The sequence below is a fragment of the Saccopteryx leptura genome, chromosome 5, assembly GCF_036850995.1.
Source record: "Saccopteryx leptura isolate mSacLep1 chromosome 5, mSacLep1_pri_phased_curated, whole genome shotgun sequence".
NCBI lineage: Eukaryota > Metazoa > Chordata > Mammalia > Chiroptera > Emballonuridae > Saccopteryx > Saccopteryx leptura.
The window spans coordinates 121,703,482-121,727,193 of record NC_089507.1 but is presented as its reverse complement, the minus strand read 5'-3'; the positions used below and the strand labels follow the sequence as shown (position 1 = coordinate 121,727,193).

General features: G+C 42.6%; 1 protein-coding gene across 1 annotated transcript in view; it reads left to right on the top strand.

Annotated features, from left to right (window-relative positions):
* Positions 1 to 22,166, top strand: part of MYO3A (myosin IIIA) — a 250,823-nt gene extending 228,657 nt beyond the window's left edge. Inside the window, exons 32-35 of the mRNA XM_066384881.1 lie at positions 7,867 to 7,973; positions 13,248 to 13,288; positions 14,621 to 14,764; positions 22,046 to 22,166. Coding sequence (XP_066240978.1) covers positions 7,867 to 7,973; positions 13,248 to 13,288; positions 14,621 to 14,764; positions 22,046 to 22,166 — 413 coding nt within the window. The remainder of the gene's footprint in view (positions 1 to 7,866; positions 7,974 to 13,247; positions 13,289 to 14,620; positions 14,765 to 22,045) is intronic.
* Positions 22,167 to 23,712: the final 1,546 nt, after the last annotated feature.

Below are 23,712 nucleotides of genomic sequence, written 5' to 3'. Positions count from 1 at the left end.
CTTCTCCAAAGAGGACATACAGATGGCCAATAGGCACATGAAAAAATGCTCAACATCACTAATCATTAGAGAAATGCAAATTAAAACCACAATGAGATATCACCTCACACCAGTCAGAATGGCACTCATCAACAAAACAACACAGAATAAGTGCTGGCGAGGATGTGGAGAAAAGGGAACCCTCCTGCATTGCTGGCGGGAATGCAGACTGGTGCAGCCTCTGTGGAAAACAGTATGGAGATTCCTCAAAAAATTGAAAATCAAACTGCCTTTTGACCCAGCTGTACCACTTTTAGGAATATACCCCAAGAACAACATAGCACTGTTTGAAACATGCACCCCCATGTTTATGGCAGCATTGTTCACAATAGCAAAGATCTGGAAACAGCCCAAGTGTCCATCAGTGGACGAATGGATTAAAAAGCTGTGGTACATATATACTATGGAACACTACTCAGCCATAAGAAATGATGACATCGGATCATTTACAACAACATGGATGGACCTTGATAACATTATACTGAGCGAAATAAGTAAATGAGAAAAAACTAAGAACTATATGATACCATACATAGGTGGGACATAAAAATGAGTCTCAGAGACATGGACAAGAGTGTGGGGGTTATGGAGTGGGGGGAGGAGAGGGAGGGGGTTGGGTGAGGGGAGGGGCACAAAGAAAACCAGTTAGAATATGACAGAAGACAATTGGACTTTAGATGATGGGAATGCAGCATAATCAAATGTCAAAATAACCTAGAGATATTTTCTCTGAACATATGTACCCTGATTTATCAATGTCACCCCATTAAAATTAATTTTAAAAAAAATTGTAAAAAAGAAAAACTAAAAGACTGATTTCTTAAAGAAGAAATTACAATAACAGAAGTGCATTTCTGTTCTCATGACTGATTTAGGCAAATTATACTCTGCATGTATACTTAAGTAAAATAGTATAATTATTAAAATGAGAGTAATACTGAAATTTAATTTTCTAAAGCAGCTATTCACAACAATTTTTAAATCTGTCTTTTTTCTTTGGATGCAAAATGCTGTGATGTTTGTCCCATTCATTATTTTTAAAATATTTATTCTTGGTAAACTAAGACACTTAATGCACTACAATATAAATAAGTATTTTATCCTCTGAATATTTAATAAGCAGTACCCCTTACCGTCTAAGGTTTATCATTCCCTTCACACAAAATAATCACAAAACTAATTTTGCTACTGCCAAGATTGATATGCTGCTGACCATTTGTGATTATAAATGTTTATGTCACTTTTGTAATTAAAAGATTAGAGTGATTTTAGTAGACAGTATTTGTACTCCCCCAAAGAAACAAGAATTTAGAGGGCAAAATAAACTTGTGCCTTTCCAAAACATTTGTATGCTGATGAGTTTATGGGAAGTTAGCTCTTCAAAAATACAAAATAGTCCGGGTAAATTTAATCTGCATAACCAGTCCCCGTTGAATAGACTCATCATAATTTTTCTTTGCTGGCTGCCCACATTGCATGGCAGTATCTTAAATGAGACACCCTTTAAGAATATTCAACCTTCAGATTGTCTTGGTGAAGGGAAGAAGTCAGCAAATTAACACTAAAGCAGATCCTGCAAAATACAAGAATTAAACAAATTCTGAAGATTTAAAGCATTTTGACTTTTTTTAATCTCTATAATATCCACATACCAGCATGTAAATTTATAACTTTACATAAATGTGACTATACCACACATTCCAAGATTCTTTTTTTTTTTTTTTAGGTGAGAGGAGGGGAGATAGGCAGACTCCTGAATGTGCCCCAGCCGGATCCACAGGCAACCCCATCTGGGGCTGATCTATTTTTAGCTCCTAGGATGAGACTCAGACCAACTGAGCTATCCTCAATGCCTGAGGTCACACTAGACCCAATGGAGCCACTGACTGAGGGAAGGAAAGAGGGAGAGAAGGTGAAGAGGGAGAGAAGGTGAAGAGGGAGGGAAGGAGAAGCAGATGATTGCCTCTCCTGTGTGCCCTGACTGGGAATTGAACCCGCGACATCCATATGCCAGGATTCCGCCCTATCCACTGAGCCTGGTCAGGGCCCCAGGATTCTTTTTTATGCAGTATTTTTTTCATTTCTCCTTTTTTTCCTATTTCCTTCTTCCCCACTCCTCTGTTCTCCCTCCACAGCCCACATTACTCCCCCTAAGGGAACCCTTATTATAAAATATGCATTCTTTCATAGTTTTTGCAGATGCGCATACATGTACTTACACAAAGAATTTGTCATTCTTTTATATAAATAAGATCATAATATAAATTTTTATCTTGCTTTTCTCCCTCAATACTTCAGCAGGAATTCCTGCACATTAACTGGAATTGCTATAGTTTATTATTTTTACTTGCTATATATTAGTCCATGTGTAGAACACAATAATTTATATAAACTTTTATCTATTGTTAAATATTCACTTTTTAAGTTTTACGCCACTATAGAAAATGTTACAGTAAATATCTTTGAAATTTTCCTTGTATCCTAGGATTTTAATTTTATGGAGAAAGTCACCAAGAGTGGTTTTTGAGTTGAAAAGTATTTTGGGGATTTTTTTTTGGGGGGGGGTATTGATTTGCAGGGGGGAGAAAGAGAGAGAGAGGAAGAAGAAGAAGGTGAGGGGAAGGGAGAGAAGGAGAAAAAGAGAAAGAGAGAGATGCTTCAACTCAGTTTCACTTAGTTCCACTTAGTTGTGCACTCATTGATTGCTTCCCATACATGCCCTGACCAGATGTCGAACCTGCGTCCTCAGGCTGACCCTTTACTCACTGAGCCACCCAATCAGGGCAGTATTTTTGGTTTTGTTAGATTGCTTTATTAAAAGGCCCTAGCAATTGACATTTTCTTCGACAATGTGTGAGAATACACTTTATCTGACATCCTAACAGGTTTACTTGTCTTTTTAATCGTTGCTAATATATCTGAAGTAAAGTGATATTTCATTGTTTTTATTTTATATTTTTTGTCTGCTTAGGAAGTTCAGGGGCCTTCCATGCTTGCTGGCCTTTTGGATTTGCTTATCTTGACTCTCCTGTTTATATGTCGTTTGTCTGTGTTCCTGTTGCCCCATGTTTTTGTGGTCATTTGCTTGCACTCTAGTACATTAGGAATATCAACCTTTTCTGTGGCATCTGTGTTGTGAATATTGTTTTTCAAATCTATGTGTGTCTTTTGATTTCATTGCCATATTAAGGTTTTCATCTATTTTTAGATAGGCAGATATATCTACCTTTTTATAACTTATGAGTTTTGGATAAGACATTTATACCCCTAGATTGTTCATGAAGCCTCTGAGTTCTCTTTCAAGAGTTTTGTTGTTGCTATTGTTGTTATTTTTATGTTTTTCTTTAAAGCATTAGGAATTGATTTTTGTATCTGGTGACAATAGCGATCCAGTTAACAAAAGTGCACTGAATCTCCACTATTCACTTACCACCACGTCTCTAAGTGAAGAGGGAGTCGATCAAACTTCTCGTCCCCAGACATGAGCGCATGCAGACAGACCACCCATGCTAAGGCAGGAGGGCATAGCAAACTAAGTCATCATCACCACCATCCCAAAACATAAGGTCTCATTATTTAGAAAAACAAATCACAGGTAAAAATAGTAAGGTGTTATGTATTTTTCCAGGGCTTCCATAATAATGTTCCACAGACTAGGTGACTTAAACAATAGAAGTTGATTGATTTCCTCATGGTTCTGGAGGCTAGAAGTTCAAGATCATGGTCTAAGCAAGGTTGGTTTCTTCCAAGGCCTCTCTCCTTGGCTCGTAGATGGCCATCTTCTCCATGTGTCTTCACACCCTCTTTCTGCCATGTGTGTCCACGTCCTCATCTCTCCTCTCATAAGGACTCCAGTCATGTGGGATCCGGGCCATCCCATACAGCCTCACTTGGAAGACCCTTTCTCTAAATATGGTCACATTCTGAGGTACTGGTGCTTAGGATTTTTAACATAGAGATTTTGAGGAAACATAACTCAGCCCATAACACGTTTCAAATGATTTGCACAGCCTGTACATACTGTTGGTGTTCACACGAGAGGGAAATCACTGGGCAGTTGGTGAATGCTTCCTGGAGGAGTCAGGCCTGGAGACTGGCACTGAAGGGTGGCTGAGGTCTCAGAGAGGAAATGGAGAGCATTGGCATGGGAAAGATGAGCATAAACAAGGTTATAGCTACAAACATGGCATGTGCGGTTCCTGTGCAATAACTCAGCTGACCAGGGGACATAGTTCATTTTGGGGGAAGAGGAAGATAAAGTTGAAGCTGCTGATTGTAAGTAATCTGGACTTGGAAGTTTAGGCATAATGAAGAAGGAAAAAGAAGCTTCGTACACTTTTTAAAAAATGAAATTTTTGGCAAATGAAAACAAGATGTTTCTCCCTGAAATACCACTTCAGTATCGACACAAGTTGACAATTGCCCATTGACAGGAAATGAAGGAGAGGGATAAGACAAGGGGACAGCAGTATTTTTTTAACCTGAAGGACAGAAATAAAGGTGCCATTAAGACTGTAGCATGCAGAATTCTAGATGCAGAGGAAAGGCGACCACTGGTCCCTTTGAGAGTTTGAGATGAAAGTATTCCATAAGAAATTAGGGCAGGGCCTGGCCAGTGGTGGCGCAGTGGGTAAAGCTTCGACTCGGCTTGTCAGCATGGGTCACTGGCTTGAGCAGAGGAATCATCCACATGATCCCAAAGGTTGCTGGCATGAAAAGCCCAAGGTCACTGGCTTGAGGAAGGGGACACTGTATGTGTTTCAGGTCAACACTTGACCCACTGTGCCAGCACAGGTCAGGCTCAGAGACACTGGATGTATGAGAAGCTCAGTGTACAACTAAAGTGAAAGCAACTACGAGTTGATGCTTCTTACTCTTTCTCTTTGCTCTCCTCTCTTTCTCAAAATAAAACAAAAAGAAAGAAAGAAAAGAAAAAGAAATTAGGGCAGGAACTCTGAGGGACTGAGAAGGTCAAACCTGGGGTGTGCATTAGGGCGTTGTCAGTGTGGCATACACTGTGGAAAGTGCAAGGACCTGGCAGGGGTAGGGAGAGTGATTCAGTCTAGAAGGCAAAAGGAGTACTGACTTATTCAGTGAACTTTTATCAGGCATGTACTCTGTGTCCAGCATTCCCTTAAGTGCCGGGATACAAAGCAAATAAGATAACGTGTCTGTCCTCAAAAACCTAATCCCTGGTCATGAAGGCAAGTAATAGTCAACAATGAGGAATGATGAAGTCAGGGATAATAATAAAGACAAATAAAGGGTCTTTGGTTTATCAATAAAGTGGTCACCCTTGACCTTCTAGAAGGCAGCTTCAGTAGAGTCTTGGTAATAGAAATCAGATTGAATGGGGGAAATTTGATGAGAAAATGGAGGTAAGAGCAAGACTTCTTTTATTCCCAGAATCTGACTTATTTTTTCACTCCCCTGGCATTTGTTCAAATTCTTTGCCATTTTCAATTCAATTTTTGTTAGACATAGTAATGTTCTGATATTTTAATTCAGACTTTAAATAATATTAATAGTCAAGTTAAAATTTAATTACAGGTCACTTTCATGTTTCTAAAGCATAAAACTCGATACTATATTTTTATGTTTCTTTCCATTCAGATTCAAAGGAACAATATAAATGAATATGACTGATACATTTTAAGATGATTAAACCTTGCAAGAGCCAATAGAAGCTGTTTATGAATCAGCACTGGGACAGACGATAAGCAAAGAGAAAGAAAATAATTTTAAAGAACAGTTTATGGTTGTGGCAAGAATTCAGGTTTTGCCGTCTCTCCTTGTGCCTGTAACAGTCCCAGGCACAACAATGACAGGGCTTGCTGCCACATTCCCCATGTATAAGACGCACACTTCCTCAAAAAATTTGGGGTCTAAAAACTGGGTGTGTCTTATACAGTGGTTGTGGCATTTCAAATGCCATAGATGGAACTGAGGATGAGTCAATATATGAAGACAGTGATTTGTCATCAGACACAGAAAAGGACAAGCTAATGAATGGGAGTTTTGACAGTGATGAGGAGTTGTATGAATTTTATGATGAATAAAACTTGAGTTCATAACTTTATGTAATACATTTTTTTTCAAATTTCAGGCCTCAGAATTAAGGTGCATCTTACACATGGAGGCATCTTATAAATGGGAAATACAGTATTTAAACTCCCTCCACTGTCTGCCCCTGTGGAGAAAAGAGAGAGCAGGGGCGATGAACTTCCAGGGATTGGTTGGAAAAGTGCTTTCACTCTTCCTGATTAGTAATTAGTCTATAACTAATCTCTATGTAACATGGTCTCATTAGCCAAGATCTCATTTTCTTTTGTTTTGTTCAATAAAGGGTGGTAATGTATGATTGTTGTGGTTCTCTCTGGTTAGCATTGTTCCTTGCGTCACACTCTGGGAAGTGTTCCCAACTACTCGATGTATTTTTGTCATCCAGCAATTTCCTATGTTTTGAAGTGAATGAGCCGGATGATGTTAGATGGGGGGCCAGAAAGTTAGGCATGGCTGTGTCTGCTGCCTCGTGGTTGAAGCCGACGTGTACTGCCAGCCACAGCTCTTTATACACAGTAATTAAACACTCTTTGATTTGGTTCTATTTCTTTGGTTTGGAGAAATTCAGTCTCTGTTATTCTACTTCTAAGAATTAGGGATCATTATTACCCCTTTACTATACATAGTAAGGATCTAAGTATTATTACCCTTAAAATTCCGCTAAGAAACAATATGCTCAAGTATCTCAAACATAGGCTGTTCTCCCATCACCCCCACAGCCTTCTTCCTCCCCAAGTCTTATGTATCTATTGAGCAGACATTCCTGCACAAATGCAGTCAGTGGATGGGGTGTAAAGGGCCATGAGAAATTTCAGTGGCTGTGGTGTCAAGAATTATGAAAAATAAAAATACTTCATGAGAGGCCTATTAGCTCTGTAACTATAAAGCCAGTCACAGTGATCACTGCAACCAGGCACACTCTGACCACGCTCTCCAGCTTTAAGACTGTGGTGATACGGGAAGAAAGGGCAGTAAAAGATGACAGACTTTGTTCTTTCTTGATCAAGGTTTTTCAAGGCAGATCTGAACATTCTAATAGCATGAGGTTCTATATTTTGGCAAAAAAAATCAGATTAGGCTTTTTGGAAAAGAGTAAAGCTTGCAGATGATTTTTGTTTGGGCCGCAACATGAGGTGGTACTCAGACTGAAGATCAGGCAGTGCTTGGACAGGTGGGCATGTTAGGTTGGCAGTAAGGGGACAGGACAGAGGAGACAGCAAGATTCTATGGGCACAATACCCCTTTTAAAGACTTTTTGGCAGCTCTGTCTGCTCTCCGCGTCCACCCTCTGAACTGCTGTACCTGTTGCTCATCCCCAAACTATTCGTCTCTTTTCTTCCCCTCGTCTTCTCCCCCTTACCCCTCACAGTTGTAGACCACCAGAGGATTGGGGGAAAGCACATGGTGAGGAGTATGATAAGGGTTGGTTTGGGGAAACAAAGGATTTCCTCTTTCTCCCAACTTCAGCCCCAGGGGTGTGCATATAATTTATTTACCCCCAGCTGGGACCTGAGGGGCTCCAAGTGAGGGATGAGGATAGTCAGAAACAGGGCAGCGGCTGTGAGATTACAGGGGGGAGACGGGGGCGGGGGGAGAGCAGGTCTTGGTGGTAGAAGCCGTACTTCAGAGTGAATGGTTAGATGTCAGGTATGGGAGAGAGGGTCAGGTCCAGGACGACACCAGGTTCTTGGTTAGGTAACCCAGTGGATTGTTTGATGATAGTCTTTGCAATTGAACACTTGTTTATGATCACCTTTCTTGTAGGTATCTCTAAAGGAGAGGAGCCAAAAATATTGAGGCCCCCAAGACGGCCCCGGAAACCCAAAACATTAAATAACCCTGAAGACTGCACATACTATTATCTGCTACATGTAAGTGCTCGCTCTTATTTTCAGATGGGAGCCATAGCGTCTATGAAACTGCAGCCACACTAGGCCTGTCCGAAGGGAGGGCCCGTGAAAGGGAGATGCCCCTGTCTCTGCTTCCCTGCCCGGCCCTGGCTGAGATGCGGGCACCCAGCTGCCTTCCAGCCCATCTTCCTCGCCACCCGGGCCTCGCCACAGTCTTGTAACCTCCGTGTCCTCCCAGCAGTCTCCTCTGCTGGTCTGTTCATTTGAGCTGATATGCAAATGCTCACTGTGTCATGGCAGGAGCTCTCCAGAGAGGGACCTGAATGTGAATGGGTGAGTTATGGTGCAAGTAGAAGAAAGGAAGAAAGAGGAAAAAGAAACATTTATTGAACACCTTTTAAATTCCAGGCCTGAAATAAGGTGTGTTCACATATGCTGGGACATCTGATCCTAGAAATAGCCCCAAAGGGGCATTCCCACCTCACAGATCGGACTCTGAGTCACAGACCCAGCACATCTCAGCTGTCAGGGTCACTAGTTATACTGAGGACCTCTCACCACAGGCAGCGTGCGAGCTCAGTGGTGTCACCCTGCCAGCTTGCCCTTCCTCTCATGCTCCTGTTCTCCATGGCTGCCACCACCATCCACTGGGTTACCTAAGCCAAGAACCTGGTGTCGTCCTGGACCTGACCCTCTCTCCCATACCTGACATCTACCTATTCACTCTGAAGTATGGCTTCTACCACCAAGACCTCTCCCCCTGCCCCCCCCCGCCCCGTCTTCCCCCTGTAATCTCACAGCAGCTGCCCTGCTTCTGACTGTCCTCATCCCTCCCTTGGAGCCCTTCAGGTCCCAGCCAGGCGCTACCAGTCTCAGGTTCTCCAGCCCGAACTAGAAAATTTCTGTAAACCATCAATCTGGTCATGTCTCTCCCTTGATAGTCCCTTCGTAACTCAGCAGCTCCCCCAGCATAAAGCCCAGACTCCTCCAGGCCGAACAGAAGACAATGAGAGTAGGAAGCACCAAACATTTCCTGTTAGCCTTGAATAATGTAAGTAGTAAATCTTACTCGGTAACCTTTCTTAATTGTCCCTGAAATGACAAGTGGCTGCTGTGGCTTCAGCAACAGACACTGTTCTCAGTGTGAGGAATTGTGAGAGACTTTGAAGTAAGGGAGATGTTTATGACTCACAACCAGCCAGCGGCTGACACTGCAGCGGGCTGAGTCTCCCAGGTGAGTCCTTGCCCACAGGAAGGCTGTCTTGCCATTGAACTATTTCTTTTTAATGAATATAAAGTGTTTTATTTCATCTTAAGTTATTATTAACTAGAATCCTTTTTATAACCCCGAGTCTTTAAATTTGAGACTTCAGTGAAAAACAAAACACAGAAAACTAATCTATTATTACTATAAGTGAAAACATACCACGTGTTCACATTTATCTGCCCTCAGCTGGGTTCAAGTGCTACGCATGAGTGAAATTTACAGAAATGACACAGCCCCAACCCATTTCCCCATCAAAACACTGTAATTTTAAGTGGCTTTACGAAAATCTTTCTAAAACATGCTGCACATTCTAAACCTTGTCCTGAGGACCCAAAGTCACTATCTGAACGAAAGTGTTTGTACTTGATTTAGACCTGTGCTGCCAGAGAGGCTCCTGACCCCCACGTCTGAGGCCCGCTCCGTCCCTGTGTACCCCCCAGCTCTGCTCCATGTGTTTCCATTTATAAATCTTTACTTCTCTACTTGTTTCTTGTCTGACTTTTCCAGGGATGATTAGCTCTATGAAGGCAGGGTTCTGCTCACTGTGACTGCCCCTTGTTGCTGGAATGTGTGTGTGGCTCATAAACAGAAGACTTTGGTGAATAACACACTCCTGTAGCACAGTGCTGGGGGGGGGGGGGGTGCTGCTGAGCTGGGGGAATGACGCCTTGAACCTGCTCATCCCAGACAGCTGTGCTTTCGTTTGTTTTATCCATTCTTACAGCTTTTGTTTCTCCTTAAATGTCACTTCTTACTATAGATGTTCTGACTGCCTTAACATCACTCCCAGCTCTCGTCTATGATTTGATGCTCTTAATCTCTTACACCTGGGAAATGTCATCAGAGTTGTGTCCAAAATAAGAGTAGGCTGAGCTAAGAAATGTCCCACGGAGGGGAGGACGTTAGCTGTAACACGTGTGGGCTGCCCTCCCACTCAGACGCGGGCAGCCATCAGCAAGAACGACTCAGGGCCAACAGCTTCCTCAGAAAGAGTAACTGGACACATCATTTCAAAGGCCTTCTGGTGTTATTATCTTCTCCCATACCTTCCCTGGCTACCGAAGTAGGTAGTTTTCCTGTGTCTTGGCTACTTTCTTCATCTTTATGGAGACCTCTAAATGAATTGTTGGTATATTTCCAAAAGGAGTGTACAACTGTGTCCACCATGCTGCAATGGATGTAAAATTTGAAGTTTTGCTATAAAATGTGTTCCTTTATGTTCGGTAACGGTGGTGGGGGGATGTGGCTGGGTCTTCAGAGTCCCCTGAGCTGAAATCTCTGCTCTTTCCAAGGCCTCCTCAGGAGACTCCCTCACCAGACTGTCTCCTCCTGAGGTGGTCTTTGTCTCCTTGTCTTTCCCTCTTCTATGCTCTAGTCCCAAAAGGAACTGCCTTAGGACGTTTGCTTCTTTATTTTCATTTCAAATTTCAATTTGGTAATTTGTCATTTCAAAGCTACCATTGAAAATACTGTTTGTCTTAGCAATAAATTTCCCTAAAGTCTCATGGGTTAAAATTGAATTAAATCCTCCCTGTGAGGTTCAATATGCTTCCTTCTTTATGATAAAAAATGCATTTTCATGCCCCCCCTTTTGGACTTATAAACTGTCTTAAATAATGTTTAGAAAATGTTATTATTAAATTGTATTTCATTAGACTATTCTAGCACATGCAAGAGTGAAATAAAGCCTGGACAGTATTTCCTCTTCTGAAAATTTTTGTAACTGAGAACTAGCTTATCCACACCACCTCCCTGGGGAGAGGCTGGCCCAGACACAGGGGTCCTGACCAGCTTAGAGTTCAAGGGCACAACGGTATTTGATTCTTGGTTGTATAAAGGGGATTTCTGCGGTTCAATATCATGCCATCATTTCAGCATAATTTTGGATTACAGAAAACTATTACTTTAAAAAAAACATTTTTTTTCAGACAATAGATCAAAGGTATAGGACCTCTCATGTTAAAACAACAACAACCACAACAAACACCACCCTGGTCCCAGGAATCATTAACTGGACCACTAGGGGCCATTGTACCTCTGCTGGTAGTGTAATTATCTGCAAGCACCTCCCAGTCCCGGGCATTGGGTCAAGAACGTGAAGGAATAGAAAATGGGAAGGAGGACAAGAATGTAATTGGAGTCCTGCCCCTTATATTGTTATTTCCTAATGGATCCTCTCCCAGATGTGATACATTTAAGCATTCACTTCCAGCTCATCCACCCACTAAAACAATAACCAATAAAAATTAAAGAAACTATGAACTGTTTGGCTCATCTAAGATTTTAGTGTATTACAAGTGTTAAATCATGAGGAAAAAATGATTGTCAAAAAATAGAGAAAACCCTTCATCCTTACAAATTGCTATTAATTGCCATTGTTATTATCTTGCACTTTTATAGTGCCAGCCAACTTGATATCTGCAGTAGGGTTTCCCTATTATAATCCTTCAGCTTGTTCAAGGTGAGTGTGGTGTTTGTTTCCTCAGCTGAAGAGACATGTGTGCTCATGTAACATGTAAATATGTAGGCTCAAATATATTGAGCTAGCACACAATGAAACAAATCACTGGTGTTACACTACCAAAGAGAATATTGTTTGTATGTAAAGTACCATTTTGTTAGTGTTCAAATTAAAGTATTGATTAAAATATAATCATGTTGGCCCTGGCCAGTTGGCTCAGTGGTAGAGCATCCGCCTGGTGTGCAGGAGTCCCGGGTTTGATTCTCAGCCAGGGCACACAGGAGAAGCACCTATCTGCTTCTCCACCCTTTCCTCTCTCCTTTCTCTCTGTCTCTCTCTTCCCTTTCCGCAGCCAAGGCTCCATTGGAGCAAAGTTGGCCCGGGCGCTGGGGATGGCTCTGGATGCAACAGAGCAATGCCCCGGATGGGCAGAGCCTCGCCCCTTGGTGGGCGTGCCAGGTGGATCCCTGTCGGGCACATGCAGGAGTCTGTCTGACTGCCTCCCTGTTTCCAACTTCAGAAAAATACAAAAATATATATATAATCATGTCTATACTTAAATATTCTAATTTGTGACCCTGGCTGGTTGGCTCTGTGGTAGAGCATCAGCCCAGCATGTGGATGTCCCAGTTGTGATTCCCAGTCAGGGCACACAGGAGAAGCAACTATCTGCTTCTCCATACCTCCCCCTTCTCTGTCTGTCTCTCTCTCTCTTCCTCTACTGTAGCCATGGCTCAATTGGTTCAAGTGTGTCAGCTCCAGGTGCTGAGCATGGCTCTGTGGAGCCTCCAACTCAGGTGTTAAAAATAGCTTGGTTGTGAGCATGACCCAAGATGGGCAGAGCATCAGCCCCAGACGGGGGTGGGAGGTTGCGAGGAGATCTCAGTCAGGGCACATGCAGGAATCTGTCCCTCTGCCTCCCCTCCTCTCACTTGGCAATGAAGAAAAAAAATATACTAATTTGTGTCTTAATGCATGAAAGTCTCAACTATGAAAACATTTCACAAATGAACATATGTATCATCTGTGCTGCTACTTTTATGCCATAAATGGGCTCCTGTGGTTAGTGAAGTCAATTTCTTTGTTTTGTGAACTGCTGCAGCTGCTCTCACTATCCACCCACCTGCTTTACCTGCAGACAAGGATGACACAGAAACAAGACATCAGATCAGCCTCATTATCTGCCTAAGTCACAACAGCATTTGTGAAGAGAGATGGATTTTCCAGAAATTCTGACATTTTTTCCCCATTTGTAGGTAGATAGACCTTATGTAATCTTGTATATAGTGGTCACTGTGGTAAACTCTGTTTGTTATATGGAATACAAAGATTAATTTCAGTACAGTCCTGGTAAAAAATAATCAGAAATTCATAATTAGTAAAATCTGAATAAATTACATTTCCTCAGATTTAAAAAATATTGTATCCACTTGTTTATTTCTAACAGCTTTATAGGAACAAATGCATTTATATATTAAGATTATAGTATAATATAATTATATTACATTATATTACATTACATTAAGATCATATTTATAGTTTTTTTTAATTATTCTATTCCCTTCAGAAGTCAATCCAAGAAGAAAAACGAAGACCAAGGAAAGATAGGTAATTATTTTTTCTAGATTTCAATGTTATCAAACCAAAATATAAATCTATATGTTCAAATTAAGTTAATAATGAACAGTTTTTATTTGAATAGATTTGGAAAGTAGTGTGCTCTATATGCATTTATATTATCAATACCTGTATATGGTTTAGATCTTGTCTACAGGAAATGCACTGAGTTAGCACAGTGTAAATTGTACATTAAAAACTCAGTCATTTTGAAAAAATTGTACTGTCCCAATACAGAATTTGCTTTTCTTGGTCCGTTGATATGATTATGATTGGGCAATCTGAACATGCCCATGTCCATGAACTTTCTTTCCCCAAACTCCTTTTTGCTTTTAATTCTTGAAGACAAGACATACTAAATCTCACTTTTACAGATTTGTTAGAAGACAAGGTCTGTGTCACCTGCAGGTGTGACACACTTAAATTCACAGTTTCCTTCTCCGATAATATTTCAGCTGACCAATACTTATTTTAATATATTGCAACTATTTCAATCATCTAATGTGCAGACAGTGCTAATAGCAATTGAGAGTTCTTCTGTTAAGCATGAGTGGATACAGAGTTCCTAATTTATGAATCAATGGCATTCTGGAAGTTCATTCATAAATTGGTATCTGCAACTTGAAAAGCACTTTTTCCCAGAAGCACTGAAGTACTGTATTATCTCAGAGTCATCCAAACCTGCCCCCGGTTAACTCATGTGAAGTCCCATTGGACTACAGATACTGAACACTCAGGCACCAGAACCATAGAGTAGATCCAAGAGCCAAAATGTTTAAGGACACACCCCATGTGTATGTCATGTGCAGGAACTAAAAACTAGCACTGAAAAGAATTCCCTAAGACAATGGGTAGAGGGAAGACAGAAGGTTACCTGTAAAGGAAGTAAGGCAAGATCATGAAACATTGTATATATCAATGTATTAGTGATTGATAAAATTGGAAAATGCTACGAGTTATTAAATAAAGTGGCCCAAGGTCTGTTGTGAACCCTGACCTAGACTGGCCAAACTGGAACGTTGTGATCACTGGCTATCTAGTAATTACTGATGTTGTGCCAAGTTGAATGCAACACAACCAGGAAAAGCCCCTCCAACAGCTAATGTTCTCATAAAGGTAAGAGATAAGGGTTTTGTTTTTTCTTTTTAATTTATGGTATATGCTATTTTTGCACATTTCAAGACTACTCCTATTTCTATTGACATATATGTGTTACTCCTAAATTACAGTAAATACTTTAATAGAAGAAAGCAAGTGTCCTGTATGTTTAAATGAATAGAAAATTCAATTGATACTGTAGTGTGTTTATGTGCTCATTTACAGTCAGGGAAAATTACTAGATTTGGAAGATTTCTATTATAAGGAATTTTTGCCCAGTTGTTCTGGACCAAAAGAACTCAACCCAAGTTTAAGAGAACGAAGACCACAGAGAGAACTCCAGAATCAATGTTTTAAAGATGAAGAAAGGTAATAAACTTCATATTAAAGTACAGCATTTTCAGGTTCATACTCACAACTCCATTTCTAAGCATTTTATGTATGACAAAGCCCTTACTGAGTGCTGCATTTATGATTGATATGTTATTTAAAAATAAACCCCTAAGCCCTGGCCGGTTGGCTCAGCGGTAGAGCGTCGGCCTGGCGTGTGGGGGACCTGGGTTCGATTTCCGACCAGGGCACATAGAGAGGCGCCCATTTGCTTCTCCACCCCCCCCCCCCTTCCTCTCTGTCTCTCTCTTCCCCTCCCGCAGCCAAGGCTCCATTGGAGCAAAAATGGCCCGGGCGCTGGGGATGGCTCCTTGGCCTCTGCCCCAGGCGCTAGAGTGGCTCTGGTCGCCGCAGAGCGACGCCTCGGAGGGGCAGAGCATCGCCCCCTGGTGGGCAGAGCGTCGCCCCTGGTGGACGTGCCAGGCAGATCCCGGTCGGGCGCATGCGGGAGTCTGTCTGACTGTCTCTCCCCGTTTCCAGCTTCAGAAAAAAATAAAAAATACAAAAATAAAAATAAAAAAAAAATAAACCCCTAAATATTATGCTGAATAATCAGACATCCCAGTTTTTCTAGCACAAGCCCAGTTTGTAGCTGTTTTCTTGGCGTATTCATTAATAGCATCCCTCCCTTTAAAAGTACCTCAGTTGGGATGATAAATTTATGGTTTTACTAATTATAAGCAATAAACCATATTCAAAACTGTGGTTAAGCACTAACCAATGTAATTTTTATCAGCTATTGATTCCTCAGTTATGCTGTTATTTCCTAAAACTAGTGATATCAGATCAGGAAAGTGTTTGGGCAAATATTAATATAGAAATAGGTATTTTGGATTTAATTTCTCACTTTGCCACTGACTTTCATAACAAGTAACTAACCATTTGTAACTTACTACCTTGGCAGTTCTTTTCCTTTCCCTAGAAATTCTTATTGAAGATTTGAAATTGAGGGCACATAATAAGATAGGAACATGGGGTATGGAAGTGGGAGCAGTGGCAGACCCTGAAAACCTGTTTTTTCTGAAATCCTAAATGAACATCCTATCAGTCTAGGGCACCCGCCTCCCTCGCCCCCCTCGCTCCCCTCTTCTACAGTGTGAGACGGTGGTTACGAGAAAAGGCTTTAGTCAGATGATCTCTGATTTGGATCCCGATTCTGCCACTTAGTTGGGTGACTTTGTTCATGTTACAAGACCTCTCTAAGCTTCCACAACCAGGTCTGCAAAGGGATTTACTAATAACTGCCTCACTATGTTGTAGTAGAAATTAGCAAAATGATGTGTGCAAAGTACTTAACACCAGCTGTGGCATTGGCTAGGTGGTCCATGAAGATGGCTGTTTGCTTTTCCGTAATCTACCTGAACTATGATTTTTTCCCCTTGTACCTCAAAGAAGATGTATTTTTTCCATCTTGGGATCAAGAACTATAACATGTTAGCACTTAGAGATTCTCCTGTCTAACCACAGAGTTCTAAACAGGAGAATACCAAATTCCAGAAAGATTGAGTGACTTGCCCAAAGTCACAGTTGTATTAGTGAACCAAAATCCAAGCTTTTTCACTCCTGCTGAAATTGCTTTTCACTGACTTACCTGCTTCCCATGGTAGCAGCCCAGGCTGCCTCCTCTGCCCTATGGCAGACACACACAGGCTATACAAGCATTGCATCTCGGAAGTACTGCCTGGTGTTCTAGTAGTGCCTATGGATGTGTAGTTAGTGATCACTAGAATAAGAACCTTGTACTAAGCACTATGCTAATATCTCATTTAATCCCCAGTAACCTCTGAGGCCATTACTATTATTGCCCCATTCTATAGATGTGAAGGATAAGTCTACAAAGTTTAGTGACTACAAATACTCACCTAGATAATAACTGATGGAGCCAGCATCTGAAGATGGCCCTTTTTGAGTTTTAAGTAAGACTTTAACCACAGATCTGTATCACCTCCCTAAGCTATGCCCCGTGCTGGGTTTGTGAGGAAAGGGTATATACATTGATGTCTGGGATGTGACCTTCTATCCATCCAAGGGCCTTGGCTCTACAGAGAATGTATATTGATCTCACAAAGCTGAACAAGATAGCTCTGAGAATGACTTTTTCTAAACTAAGAAAGCTTAAAGAGACAGAACACTCAAATGCAATAGGTATACCTTGTTGATAAGATCCTGAATTTAAAACAGAAAACAAAAGCAACACAGAAAAACAGCTCTAAAGTTAGAGAAAAAGGGGCTAAACAATAAATTGGATGATATCACTACTATAGAAAGAATATATATCTTATTATATATTAAATTATTACATAATAAATATATTTTATATTATACATTTATAAAATGTAAATAATATAACATTTCATACAATATATTTCTATTATATGTAATAAGTGTAATATATTCTGACAATATATTATATGTATTTTATATATATATATGCACACACACACACCTATACCAAGCACTGATTTCACCCAGGAAGGTGTGACTAGATCCAGGAACCAGGGACAATAGCAGTGATGAGTTAAGTATCTCATAAGGAATAAAAGTGGTGGCAGGTGGGCAGTGATTAGAGTATAGCATTAGAGAGCAATGGAGTTGCTCAGGAGAACCATTGTCTTCTGTCTCCTCCTAAGATGGAACTTGGTGGGGTCTCTGTTGAGCAACAGAGAGTGATGTGGAGTTAAGCATAACCAGGTTTTAATTAGGACAAGAAGAAATAAGAAAGATGGAAGGGCAAAGGTGGAATAAAATGGAGCAAGTCTAGGGATAGAAGAGTCATGAAAGAAAAGAGGCAAAGGGAAATGGGAAGGTATGAGCTCTAGACAGGGTTTGAATCCCCACTCACTCCTCACTAGTCATGTCGACTGTAATCTTCTCATCTGAAGACCAAGGATAAGAAAAACTACAGCCCGGCCATGCTGTCCTTGGAACTAAAGATCACGTTTATGCTCACTTTGGCAGCACATATACTGAAGATGATGTGTGTGAGGTGCCTGGCAGAGAGTTGATCCTCATTATTCTTAAACTAGAAATGAGATGATCAGGTATGAGAATTCAAGCCAGTCACCCAAGATCCTTTCCATAGACACTAGCCAGGGGTCTTCCCTAGCAAGCATCAGTTGAGCTCAGGATTGCCCTGAAAGACCTTCCCAAAGGTTTCTTTTTTTTAATTTTTAAATTACAGTTTATATTCTATATTATTTTGTATTAGTTTCTGGTGTACAGCATGCTGCTCAGACAATCATACACTTTACAAAGTATTCCCCCAATACTTCCAGTACCCACCTGGCGCCATACGTTGGCATTACAGTATTATTGACTATATTCCCTGTGCTCTACTTGACATCCCTGTGATTATTTGGTAACTACCAATCTGTTCTTAATCCCTTCACCTTTTTCACCCGGCCCCCAGCCCCCTCCCATATGGCAACCATCAGTTTGTTCTCTGTGTCTGTTTCTATTTTGTTTGTTTATTTTGTTTTTCAGATTCTACATATAAATAAAATCATATGATTTGTCTTTCTCTGACTTATCTCACTTAGCATAATACCCTCTGGGTCAATCCATGCTGTCACAAATAGTCAGATTTCCTTCTTTTTATGGCCGAGTAATATTCCATTGTGTATCTGTCCCACATCTTCTATAGCTAATCATCTACTGATGGGCACTTGGGCTGCTTCCTTATCTTGGCCATTGTAAATAGTGCTGCAATGTGCATAGGAGTTCATATATTCTTTCAAATTAGTGTTTTGGGTTTCTTTGGATATATAGCCAGAAGTGGAATCACTGGAACATAAGGCAGTTCCATTTTGTAATATTTTTGAGGACTTCATACTGTTTTCCACAGTGACTACACAGTCTGCATTCCCACCAGCAGTGCAGGTGGGTTCCCTTTTCTCCACACCCTTGCCAGCATTTATTATGTATTGTTTTGTTAATGAGCACCATTCTGACAGGTGTGAGGTGATATCTCATTGTGGTTTTAATTTGCATTTCTCTGATGATTAGCATCTTTTCATATCACTACTGGCCATCTGTATGTCCTCTATGGAGAAGTGGTATTCAGGTCCTCTATTTTTCATTGTATTATGTTTTGTTTGGGGGTTGTTTTTTTGTGTGTGTGTTGAGTTGTGTGAGTTCTTTATAAATTTGGAATATTAATCCATTACCAGATATATCATTGGCTAATGTGTTCTCCCATTCAGTAGGTTGTCTTTTTGTTTTGTTGATAGTTTCCTTTGCTGTGCAAAATCCCACAGGTTTCTTTTTGGAAATTTTCTATTCAGAATGGACCAAAATAAAGGCATATTCCATCTGCAGACAAATGCTAGTCTTTCCTTTCTATCCTCTCATTATTTTCACTTATTTGCTTACACCTCCAATGACCTTGTCCCTTTCTCCCTCATTTATATTAACTGGCAAACCCCAATGCAGGAATTCTTACCCAATGTATATCTGCACCCATGTAACTGAACATGGCTAGAAAAAAGTCTATCATCAATTAAAACTTATAACCACATACTTTAGGCAGGCCCCTAGAGTTATTTTGCAGTACTACAGTTCCCTAAAAATCCATAATCCCACTTCCCAGTTCACTCTTTCAGACTTGCTCCTCTCTTCAAAACCGCAAAACTTCCTCACTCTCACCAGACAATCTTTTCTCCTGTTTTACTGAGAAAACAATATGACAGAGAAGAGGCATATGCTTCCTCTGCCAAATTTGTCACTTACCCATAAACCTCCCTCAGTTTAGCATGAATGTCCCCTGGCTAAAGCCAAACCTTCCTTTTGTGCGCTGAATCCAGCTGGGTCCTCTACTCAAGAACGTTGCCCCGCAAGTGTCTCCTCTCTCCTCTGCAACTTGAACATTTGTTCTCTTTACATCGTCATTTTTGACAATCTGTGTACATGATGCAATTAGACCCATCATAAAAAAACACCCTTGTCTCATCAATCCCCCTCCCAGACCACCTTTCCTGCTCTTCACAGACTTTAGAAATGATCCCTGAAAGTATAGTCTTACCTGCTCTTCCTATAGCAAGAGTGACAGGGAAGAATGACCCGACCTCCTCCACGTCCTCTCTTCCCAGTCTCTCTCGAGCCACTTCACTCAGGCTCTCTTTCCCACCACTCCACTGAAACTGCCCCTGCCACAGCCACCAGGGACCTCTATTTTGCCATATGCCATTATCTATCCTCAATCCTTATCTTGCCCTATTGACATTTAACATTTTTTTCTTTACATTTACTCATTTTTTTCTTTAAACATTTTTTTCATCTGTCTCTGGATAGAACTTCTCTTACTTTGCCTCCTACCTCCCTGGCTCCTCCTCCTTCTTCTCCTTTGCTGAGTCTTCCTCATTTCACTGGCCTCTCAACATCGGAGTGTCTCAGTCCTTCACTTAACATACACTCTCATGGCCTTACGCATCATCTATTTACTTAAAATTCCTGAACTGAAATCTGTAGCCTAGATCAGGACTTACATATCCAACTGCCTAGTCAGTGTCTCCTCTTGGATATCTATCAATAGTAAGTAAACTTAGCATAACAAAAACCAAAATCTTTAAACCACCCCCCCAAAAAATGCTGCCCTGAAGCCTTCCCCATCTCAAATGGCAGCCCCATTCTTTCAGTTGTTTAAGCCAAAAACCTTTGGACTTTCTTAAATCTTTACACCCCAACCCCATCCATCAGCAAACTCTTTCAGTTCTACCTGCCAAGTATGAACAGAATCCGATCAATTCTTTACCTCCTCTATAAGCCTAGAACAAGCTGTTGTCAGTCTTGCTTGAACTATTGCAGCATCTCCTATTGGCCTCCCTACTGCCACTTTTGTTATGAATCATTCCTCCACTCAGAACTCTCCAATGTCCGTCTCACTCTAAGTAAAAGTCAAGCCTTTGATGTGGTCTCAAAGCACTAAGTTATCTACTATGCTATCACCTCATTCCTCCTGCTCTCATTCCTTGCTATTATTCTTCTGGCTTGCTCTATTTAAACCACAGTAGCCTCCTTGTTGTTCCCTGAACACCATATAAACAGTATAGTCTTGGACCCTATACATTGACTGTCATCCTGGAATGACAGTCCTTCCATCAGAGATCTACCTGGCTCACTCCTCCCCTTCCTTCAGGCCAGTGTTCACCTGTCACCTACCACCCTCTGTGAATGGCTTGTACACACAGACACACACCCCATCACTCTTTCCCCACTGGTCTGCTTTATTTGTCTAACACCTCTTACCATCTGGTATTAAACACTGTCTATCTATGGCTGTCTCCCAAATTAGACTATAAACTCCATGGGAACAGGGACTTCTGTTCACACATCACCTGCACTGGTGGCTGATGCTTAATGGATGCTCCATGGGTAAAACAAGTGAATCTTTGTAGCTACCTTTTAGGTAGCACCAGCTTCCCCCAAAAAGCTGCAGAATCCAAAGGTAAACATTGACAGGAGGAGGTAAGAATTGATCGGATTCTGTTCATACTTGGCAGGTAGAACTGAAAGAGTTTGCTGATGGATGGGGTTGGGGTGTAAAGATTTAAGAAAGTCCAGGATTTTCCAGCAGTAGGTTTAGGAAATTTGGCCCAACAGCCTCATTGAAAACATTGAAAAAAGCCCACAGGGCTGACAGCAACTGTGTCGCTTGCTACTGATACCTGTGTGGCTGGTTAGATTTGGAGGGAGCGTTTTTAAGAAACATTTGAGCAGTGTAAAAATGCAAAATAACAGTTGTCTATTACGCAACTAAAATAGGTGTTTGTTCATTGGCTGTGTGCTATTTTAAGACAGAAGAAGCTCACCTTTCTGAACTACACATTTTGACACTTTTCTTAGCTGTCATTCAAACACAAAGCCACCAGATTCACCAGCCATTCTGCTTCTCGGCTCAGTTTTGAAAACCTGATGAGAAAAATTATCTCAGATCGTTTTGACCACCATCCTGATATGTGTGTGTGTGGTGGGGGGGGGGGTTAAATTGATTTTTAGAGAGAAAGGCAGTTAAATTGATTTTGAGAGAGAGAGAGAGAGAAAGAGATCGACTTGCAATTAAACAGGCCTTCTTCTCCACACCCTCCACCGTCAGCGGGCACTTGAAAACCGTACATTCAAAACATCAGGATCGAATGTGGAATGTGCGGTTTTCAAACGTCCACAGACGGGTAGGCGGTGCAGAGACAGGACCCGCCTCGCTCTGGGTGAGCGCGCGTGGGAGGGAGGTGTTGGTACTGACGCTCGGCCGGGTCTCGCTTGCAGGTGCTGGGCGGTGGAGAACCCGGAGGAAGAGGAGGAGAGAGGGCCCGCCAGCAACCCCTACGACTACAGGAGGCTCCTGCGCAAAACGTCCCAGCGCCGGCGCCTGCTCCAGCAAGTGTAGCGCAGCGGCCACAGTGGCGGTCAGACTGTGCGGGACTGCGGAGTGCAGGCGCCAGTGCGGGGGGGCCCTCGAGCATGAAGTCGCGGCCCTGACCTTGCCGGGGGCTGCCCACTGCGCGCTTCCTGGGCGAGCGCTCAGGCCCGCCTCTGGCGCTCGGAGGACGGAGACCCTGGGCGCTCGGACGCCGACTGGGAGCGTCCCCACGCCCCACTTCCGCCAGCCCACCAGCTGGGGCATCCTCGTCCCCGGCTCCCTGTGTTTTTGTTCACTTGTTTGCGACTCTTGCTAAGATCCCAATGACCCCTGAGCTCTCGCTGATTCCTCCTCATTCATTTTGGTTGACTTAAAAGATTTATTTCATGGAAACCCTCTCCGCGTCCCAGGACACTCACGGACCGGTTGCATCTGTGAAAACGGAATACAGCCTGGGTGGGAGGAGATGCGCGGGGAAGTTAGGAAAGTTTTGATAATGAACTTCATCTTAAACCCGCGCTTTTCCCGCCCTTGGTTATTAAGGTTACTAAATAAAGGAAAAGCCTTTGAGAGCCGTGGCTTTCAGAGCTGGTCCGCGGTGTTCCCGTCGGGCCGCGCTCCTGCGGTCCTGCTGTGCAGGTTGGAGCCACAAAGGAAGCGGGTGTGGTGCTTTCTCTCTCCCGGGAACAATCCCGCCACCGTCACCCCACACGCACACACGAAGTTACAACCCGTACTTGGCGACATAAATGTGACCTCCGGACAAAGACAAATCTCCAAATCCCCGAACACACACACACACACACACACACACACACACACACACACACACACACACCCTTCCCAAACAATGGCTTCCTTTGGCCCCACCTATAAAGTGTTGACCCACTACCGAGTGAACTGTCGGGTGTTTAGCTTCCCTCCACCTGCAGATCTGGGCAATCGCCGCTGCTCTGAATTCTGGTGAATTTCAGATAGAGGGGAGAGCAGTGGGTTGACAGGGGTTTGCATTCCTCGGTTGACGCATTTTTTAAAGTCCGGGTTGCGCCCTTCTATGAGACGGACCCCCTCCGTGTCTACGCGACCTGGAGGGAGAGAAAGGATGGCGAGGTGGCTTCATCGACGGCTCAGTTGGGAGGGGGAATTCTAGCTGGGACAGAAACTGTCCCTTCTGCCAGTGTACCGGCTCCAACACCAGAGCCCAGAGCCGGGGAGACTGGTGAAATACTGGGAAGGATGCTGAGGCCGAAGTGCCCGCTGATGATGTCTGTGTGCCGCTCTGCCGCAGGGCTTCGGGTTTTCTCCAACCCAAAGGGTTGGCACAGAGAGGTCCTCTGAGATGACACGTGCACATTCCTCATCTTACAAGTCAGCAGCATGGACGGGAAACCTCCCAGCGTTCAGGGTTGCGCTGCAAGGCCGGCTGCGCTGCGCTCTGGGTCCTGCTCTTCCCCGGGTTCGCGCCGCCGCCCCCCCCCCCCCCCCGCTGCTGTGACCCGGAGGAGGAGGCCACCCCTGGCTGTGGAGGCGGCAGGGCCCGGCCGGGCCCGGCACCCACGACCCTGTGCCGCAG